This window comes from Indicator indicator, chromosome 13 (genome assembly GCF_027791375.1).
Source record: "Indicator indicator isolate 239-I01 chromosome 13, UM_Iind_1.1, whole genome shotgun sequence".
NCBI lineage: Eukaryota > Metazoa > Chordata > Aves > Piciformes > Indicatoridae > Indicator > Indicator indicator.
In genome coordinates, this window is record NC_072022.1 from 3,858,669 (window position 1) to 3,867,512 (window position 8,844).

Here is an 8,844-nt window from a genome sequence, read left to right on the forward strand (position 1 = left end):
TGTGGACAACTTGGCACATCCTAAACTGGGCCTTCACTCCTTGGAGAAGGTGGAATGAGCTTGTGCTGGGCGACTTTGGCAGGAGATGCCCCACACACCAACTGACAACCTTTGGGGATGGATTTACGGTGTCAAGATGCAACCATTTGGGCAAGAACTCACTGGAGATGATGATAACGTTGCTCTTCTGTCTCAGACTGCAGCACCACATTTCCACTCTGGGTCTGTGGCAAAAGTGAAGCTCTTTAAACACCAGACAGCAAAACGGGACTGATGAAAGGCACTTCCTCCCCTCTCCAATATAACAAGTTGAAACTTCACCTGTTTAAATTTTCTCTCTAAAGCTCTGGGAGAACAACTCCTCTGGGTGCTCTACAGCTCTGTCAGCAGTGCAGAGCTGGAGAGGAGGACTTGGAGAGCAAGACCATCAATGATGTTGTCCACACTAAAGTTATTTCAGAGACTTGGTAGTGTGGTCCCACACCCTAAATACCTGTTAGCTATTGGAGCACTTTATAAGGCTTAGTTTCATTTATTTTTGAGTATCAAATTTTAGACATTTGACTGTGTGCTACCCTCAGGCACGTAAGACCCAAGTTTCACCTTTATCCTTGACTTAGTTTCATCTAGAAGAGATCCATTCTGTGCTTTGAGACCACTATACAATGTGAAACAGAGTACAGTGAGGGGGTCTGACCCAGCAGCACCATGCTGAGAGTGTCCTTCAAAGAAGGGCAGGATTGATTGACTGTTGATAAGGATTTTCTTATCTAGACAATGTTCATTGTTTGGGTGAGGGAGAACAATCTCTTAATGTTTAATATTGGAGTGTTTTGATCACCAGTAAGTGCTCTATGTTAAGTCATGTCATACTCTACTGTGCTGAAACTGATGCGTTCCGTTGTTTTTTTCTGTGGCCTCTGCTACCAGCTGGTTCTCCTGGAGATGCAGACCTAGTTCATATCTGCACAACTGCTTGAAAATGTGCCTGTGCATCCTCATCATGTGTTCTTAAATCTGTGTAAAGCCTTCAAAACATCATTCAGAAATAAATCTTTCCATCAGTACCTCAACTGCCACCTGGCAGTGACTGCTTTCCTTGTTTCCCCTTCTGCCTTGGCTGCTTTTTTTCCCTATAAGGAGGCAAAAGACCATTATATCTTTAATAAATCCATTTAACTATTTGACTGTACAAATACAGTTATATGCATTTGTGTGACATCAGAATCAGCACCACAACGGACACCGTCGTGGACAGTCTTAGTGTCCATGGCCAATGCACACTGAATTGACCCAAAAAGAGTGGGAGAAGAGCAACTGTTGCTTCATGGAAATCTGGCTTAGAAAACTTAAAAGCTGAAACTTTTAAATGCTGTCCAAAGCAAATGGATTCCCAAGTCATTAAATCTGGCGTTCAAACATGAACTGGCCAACGCTTGGGTGCCTTCTAGACCTTAAAGGTCTAGAAGCCAGATGTTCAAAGATGTTTGTTGTTACTTTGCTAAGTGAAATCCACTGCACTTAGGTACTTAACACATACACAGGGTCTAGTTTCTGACAGTGGAGCTTCTTTAAAGCATTTTAAAAGTACTTCTCTGTAAATGACATCTAAAATGAGATGTTCAGTGAACTCTCCAAACCGAGACCTCATTTTCTGGGAGCCATTGATTCATCACTTCTGCCATTACAGTGCAACTGGACATAAAAATCCACACAGAAACCAGCAGTGAAATGGAAATTATTGTTTCATTGCTGAGAGTATATTGAAACTGCACTTAAATATACAAAACATGGTGAATTTAATGAAAAAAAAAAAAAAAAAAGAAGGGGCACAGGTTTTTATAACAAGCACACAACATCATGGGAAATCCAGAAAGGATTTTTCTCTACCAGATTCTGAAAGATCAAGAGGTTAAGAGTAGACAGTGAGATGAAAATGCTCCTTAAAGTTATCAGTACAGACATCTACTGTTTGTACATTCTCTGTACAACATTCAGCCCTCAGCACTGCCTGTACATAAAGAAGTCATAATGTGCAGTATTTTGGTTCCATAAATACCTGTAATCAGAACTAACACATGGGACACTATTCCTACTGATACCACTACGACTAACAACCACTCCTCATTTTTCCACAAGCTGTTTGCAATTTTTTTCATGTTTATTTTCTCCCTATTTGCTGATTTTCTGCTAATGACACTTGATTCAAGCTGCTCTGAGAAGTCATTCCTGAAAAATTCCGCTAGTCCTCTTTGGACTTGGTGTACAGCCTATAGACCCCAGCTGGATGAACACACTAGGTCAGAACCACGTTTGTAGTCACATTTTCACACTGATTTTCCTACTCTCCCTTAGAGGTGAGCTCCAAATGGACTTAAATAGTTATTGCCAAGCTTGGTGGAAGTCTAGAGTGACAATAACTGACTCTGTGACGCTTTCTTAACTTTGCTGTACCAGCACTGTGAAGTTCTAAGGTTTTACAGACACAGAAAACCTCACAGGCTGCTTAATTTATTTTATTTTGTCCTTCACGTCCAATGCCTTTCTGGCAAGGACATCGTCAAACACAAGTGGTGACACGGTTCCTGCTGGTTTGACACATCAGACCTAGCTTCCACACCCTCTTAACAGCAGTCCTAAGGTAAGAGATCCTTGAGACACGTTGCACAGAAGCTATTTGTGGAGGTACCTTTGCTATCATGTAGCTTCATCCCAGCTGGCTTTGTCATGGCTTCCATTTCCATGCTAAACATGGGGCCAGTGACCTGAGACATGGGCTGGGTGATGCTGGGCAGGCAGCCTGCCAAAGCATTTTGCAGGAAGGCAACCTGACCCACAGCTGTCATTTAAGGCTGATTTATCTCAAGAGTCAGTAGGCCTTTAAAAATTCACCAGCTCACATATCCTTTTCAGTGATGGTGGTTAGTGGTTTTGTGTTCTGATTTGGAGGGCTTTTGAGGGAGCCTTGCTTTTCAGCATGTGATGGCATATCCACTGGTAAGAGGAAACTAACGGCCTTTACTTTACCCCTGGAGAAAGACGAGAAAGCATTATGAGGATTACAAATGTATAAAACATGCAAAGAAAGTTCAAAACCTAAAACAACCCAGCAAGCAAAAGGCAAATGCTTTCTGCACTTGCAGGCTGCATGGAGGCAGGACCTTCAAAAATCATTTAGTCTAATCCCCCTGCTAAAGTAGGATCACCCACAGCAGGTTGCCCAGTGCTGTTCCAGGGCTCTATCACCCTCAACATGAAGTTCCTCCTTATGTTCATTAACTGTGTTTTGTGCTTGACCCAAGCATCATAGAAGCATTTTAGTTGGAAAAGACCTTTGAGATCATCAAATCCAAACAGTAACTCAGCCCCACAGTAACTCAGCCTCACCAAGTCATCACTAAACCATGTCCCTCAGCACCACATCTACAGATTTTTTTAATCTCTCCAGGAATGGTGACTCCTCCACTTCCCTGGGCAGCCTGGTCCAGGGCCCGACAACCATTCTGGGAAAGAAATTGTTCCTCATCTCCAACCTAAACCTCTCCTGATGCAACTTGATCCTGTTCCCTCTTGTTCTATAGCATTTCCTTGGGCTTGCTCCAGCTTCCTTTCAGGTAGTTGTAGAGAGCAAGAAGGTCTCCCCTGAGCTTCTTTCCTCTAAGCTGAACAATCCCAGTTCCCTTAGCCATTACTCACAAGACTTGTGCTCTAGACCAGTCAAGTCCTTACAAGAAAATCTAGGTGCCCATGAAGAATTGACCCCATTGTGCTCTCCAGCCTCTCAGCCTGGAGGTGAGCTCCTACCCAGGTTTCAGGAGGAGTGTGAGGGGCTGTGCTTCTACCTTTGATTGCTGCTCTGTGTTGAAAAGCTTCTCATCAGTGAGCAGAGACACTCGGGGCTTGTCCAGCAGCCATTTGACTTAATTTGGAAGCTCATCTGAGGATACTTCTCTCAAGGCTGAAAGCATTACCTTGCAACACTTTAGTTGCAGGGGAATGTGACACAGGACATTTAAATCCATCAGCTGTATTGAGCACACTTCCAAAAGCATGGTTCAGGCTTCCTTGATATCTCCACAGATTTTGCTCAAAGTTAAAACCCCCTTTTAAGCTTGGCTGCAGCACTCTGCCTGGTTAAATGGAAACAAAAAGCTGTCCTTACTTTCCTCCTCACCCTCTCCTTTCTATAATGAATTTAATCTGCCAGCACCAGCAAACTCCACTCGTGGCAAGGAGGAGCAGGACAGCTTACCCCAAAGAGGTCTCCTGCCTACTCAATGCCTGTATACATGTGAACAAAGATATAGCTGCCCAAGAACTAAAGCCCAAAACAATGCCCACATGTATTAGGTGAAACCTGCAAACACCCTGGCAGGTGATTACTGTGAGGGCAAACTGGACCTACCTGCACTTGTAGACATGCTCCCGAAACAGCTTCATCTTGCTGGAATGACTGTAGGAGAGGCAGCTGGTCGGTGGTTTTTCAAGCCCCTTCTCCCCTCCGTGGGTGAGCTGTGCTGCAGCAGAAGGGGCTGGTGGGAGGACACTGACTGGCATGTCCAGTAGTAGCCCATGGCTTGGAGGTCTCTTGCTGGCCCGATGAAACCTCCTGCTGAAGGGAGCAGGTGCTGGAGAAGTGGTGGGGTAGCGCCGCACGGTCATAGTGCTGTCTGAGGAGCAGAGACAGAAGCAGAGCTAAGAACAATAATAATCAGCATTCAGATATCCTCCATGTATTTTCACAGAACCCCAGGACAGTAGGAGTTGGAAGGAACCTCTGGAGATCATCTAATCCAACCTTCCTACTAAAGCAGGGTCACCCAGAGCAGGTTGCCCAGGACCACAATATCCAGCTGGGTTTGGAATCTCTCCAGAGAAGGAGACTCCCCAATGTCTCTGGGCAGCCTGATCAAGGGCTCCAGCACCCTCACAGGAAAGAAGGTTCTCTTCATGTTCAGATGGAACCCCTGGGTTCCAGTTGGTGCCCACTATCCCTTGTCATGTTGCTGCGCACCACTGACAAGGGTCTGGCCCCATCCATCCTCTTTCTCTCTGTTTTGCATGTGCAAAACCCAAAAGGTAAAGGAGGCCAAATAGCCCCGTTGGATCCCACCTTTCTTCCCCAAAAGGCAGGTGGAAAGGACAAGTCAAAGAGTTGGGAAACCCTTTGCACATATTTCACTCCTGCCAAAAGACTGGTCAGCTATTCCCAAGCTGATGCCATCCATAGCCCCCCCACAACCCCAGTTTAAGACACCACTGAGCTCAGAGGGATTGGCAGTAGGCATTATTTAAGTGCAGCCCTCATCTATCTTCAATGTAAATCCACCTGCACTGTTCAGACTCTTGACTGATTCCTTTTCATAGACTTGTCTCTGTCAAAACTCATGGGGACATTTCTCCATGGCCTGGACATCTCCAGGAGGCTGTTTTGGAGATGAGGCCAGGTCAGCCGCCAGACGTGTGGAGCACCTGAACTGTGATGGCTCCTGCAACTCTTAACACACCATACTAATGCCAGGAAGTCAAATCCTGCTTAAACAAAGACAAACTGAACTCTTTGAATTGATCTCTTTGATTGAACAGCAGCAAAATACTTCACTAAGCTCAGTTTGAGGGATGCAGGTATCCCCTTAAAAAGGTCACAGAATGAGACACCGGGTTTGGGTGTGGGCACTGAAGGATGCCAGAGCTCTTCCATCAAGTTAGACAGACAGCTTGTGGCTCATGTCCCATTCCCTGCAGACATGGAACTGGGAGATCCTGCACAGGCAGCACCAATGGGTGCCATGGATAGCCCTGGCTCTTTGGTACCTGTCTGCTCCTTTGGTGCCAGAGCAGGACTGGTCACAATGCGTCCATGAAGGGCTGCTGGAGAGCCAGCAGGTCTTTCCCCGTCGTCGTCAAGGCTTCCCACATCACTGTTCCCACACCCTCTCGCCTGTCTCTCCAGTGGCACAGTTCTCTGCCTGCAGACCTGCAGCTCTCCTCTCAGGGCCCTGTTTTCTCTCTCCAGCTTGTTGATTTGGGAACGCATCTTGCGGATGAGCTGGAGGAGGTGTGCATTGCCCTCCATGGTCCCATGCTCTGCAGCACAGCTCCTGCCAACGGAGAGAAGCTCCTAAACTGGTGGCAGGCAGACCTTGCCCTTAAAAGCCTCCAGAGAACAGAAGTCCCTCCCTGCATGCAGGGATTAGCCAGTGACCATCAACAAGGAGAGCTGGATTGAGCTGTCAAGTTGCTAGGAGAGGGCTCATGATTTATTCATTCAGGGTCTCATTTTTCAGAGCAGAGCTGGCCTCTTATGTGCTGCACAAATCACTGTCAACACAATATCAATGCACCATCAGAAAACTGCCCTCTCTCCTGCCCACTCACTTGCCTTGCACTTTGGGTTTCTCCAGAAGGACCCAGGAGGACAGAGCCCTTTTCCTTTGGCCGGTGATCATCTCCATGGCACAGCAGAAAGGGCAGCAATTCATCTCTCCCTCAGCTCTGAGGGAATTATTTTCACTCCACACATCTGCAAAAGAATTTACAATTTCTCAGAGGAGAATATAAATTCCCAAATGCAAGCTGATATGGTGTGAGATACTGTTATTGCCTGATAGATGATCAAGTTGAATGAAAGCTCTCCTGGAAGGACTCAGCAGAGACCACTGTGCCTTCTTTGGTGCATCAGTGGGGCTTGCTGGAGCAGACTGCCTGTGCCAGCATCCCCAGAGCGTAAGGAGAGGCAGACTGGGCATGAATCTTGCATTAGGAGGGAAATACAATCCTCTGGGCTGCTCCCATCTCCTAGTCCTCTAAAACGATCTTTCTGCTGGCAGGAAAATGCAAAAACCTGTGGAACATCCTTTCCCTCCCCTTGCCCCCCAGATTACTTCAAAATCAGCGAAGGCCAGCAAGGCAGCAGGAGAGCGAGTTACTCAGCTTTTGCACAGAGACCAGTCGCTTTCCAGCAGCTCAGCAGTGACTCAGGAATATCTGAGGAAAAAAAGACCTTTGGGCTGTGTGCACTTCACTGCTGTGCTGTGGGAAGAAAGGAGAGCTGGTGAGAGATGCTTGAAACAGGAGCTGACTCAGTTTTGTTTTTCCCAGAGGGTGAGAGAGGAGGTTCTATTATGAGGAAGCCATTGGTTCTGTGAGGAAGCACTTCTATCCAGCAGACACTGGGAATTTAAGTAGAAACTGCTGGAACTGAGAGAAAAACAGGGATACAGGTGAGGAGCCTTGCCCTTGGGCATGTTCCTGTGTGGGCTTTGCTGGAGCTTTGCTGCCTCCTTAGGAGCATCATCCTCAAAAAGTGCTTCAGAAGGACTTAGTGTTTCCTGCAGCTTCTGCTGTGCTCACTCCCTCCTCTGACCTACAGCACGGGCAGGAAACTGCAGCTCCCCTGATTTTTCCAGTGACACTGCCATAAGGCTGGAAACCAGGAGCTGTGGGAGCCCTGCTGTGACCTCCCAGGAACCTCTTCAGAGGCCTTGGGCTGTGTGCATAGAGGTGAAATCAATTCCAGTTTTCAAACTGTAAAGTCCACAGGGTCCATGATGTTTCAGGAAAGCACAAGGGGAAGAGCACATCAGACCCTACTGCTGTACTGCCCCTGCCCACTGCTGGGCTGGCAGCTTTATGTGCTGGCATTGACCTAAGCAAAGCTCTTGGAAGGTTCTTGCTGTCCTCTTTCCAGCCCATCTAGATTGCATCAATAAGAAGCATCAGCTTATGGTGGGATTTTTCCTCCCCTCCAAAGCAGTGCATGATGCTGAGGACATAATAACACAATGGGGATGGAGTGGGCAAAACCGGGCACAGAAATGGACTCAGGGTTAAGGCGCAGGGCAGGTGCCTCTGTGCTAGGGATGTCTGGTGAGCAAAAACTGCTGGAACTAAAAGACAAATCCTCTCTGTTTTGGAGTCATTCATACAGCCATCCACACATCCAGTGCTGGTTTCTGATCCTTCAGCAAGTGGATCAGGTGCTGGAGCAGTGGCAGCCCTCACATATAATTATAATATTGCTGTGGCTGACCCTGCAGGTCCAGATGGGCAAGGACAAGCTCAGTAATTAGCTAACCCCAGCTGCAGCCGAAGACATCTGCTCCTCTGATCCCATGCCCACTGTTCTGCTGGAACCAGACTGGAGAAGGCATGGACCTTCATTGTAACCAGAGGCTTCTGAGGAAATGATGTTTCTCTTGTAGCCCCATACTGCTAATCCTGATTCCTGCCCAGGGATTGATGGGCAAGGGGGGAAGATGGGCCAGGAGTTTTGGATGATGAAACCCTGTCTAAGCTAACTTTGTTGCTGGGATGGTCAGCATGTTCCTCATAAGCAGAGTGGGCTCCATTCGTATTTGCACATTCAGTGGGGTTCAAGACATCTGACTGCACTGCTGTAGCCATGGGGCCACCACCCTGGGCAGGGCTGGCCAGCTTCTGGTTGCTGCCACTCCACGTGGGAAACAATCTTGGTGCCTCATAGCTGTAGCACACTCATAGGCTGCAGGTTTTGGCTGGCCGTGTGTTCAGTGAACCTTCCTGCACTTCCTACAAATGCCTGTAGCTGTGTGGCTTTCACTGTGAAACCCTTAAAAGTGTTTTACAAGTTAACAACAAGAACAGTTTCTGACATCTGAGCTGCTTTGGCAAGTTGTGTTTGGTACATGGGCATGGGTAGAACTGTATTCATAGACTCATAGAGTGCTTTGGATGGGAATGGGCCTTTAAAAGCTATCTAGCCCACCCCCCTGAAGTCAGCAGGGACATCTACAACTAGAGCTGTTTGCTCAGAACCCCAGACAACCTGACCTGGAAGGGTTCCAGGGATGGGGTGTCTACCAG

The 8,844-nt window shown here is 47.3% G+C and overlaps 1 protein-coding gene across 1 annotated transcript; it reads right to left on the minus strand.

Annotated features, from left to right (window-relative positions):
• Positions 1 to 2,896: 2,896 nt before the first annotated feature.
• On the minus strand, positions 2,897 to 6,076 carry CCDC195 (coiled-coil domain containing 195). The gene is made up of 3 exons (XM_054386172.1): positions 5,815 to 6,076; positions 4,406 to 4,670; positions 2,897 to 3,029 (listed from the first exon to the last, which is right to left on the minus strand). Exons 1-3 carry the CDS (start codon positions 6,074 to 6,076, stop codon positions 2,897 to 2,899), a joined length of 660 nt encoding a protein of 219 aa, XP_054242147.1.
• Between the last annotated feature and the right edge of the window lie 2,768 nt (positions 6,077 to 8,844).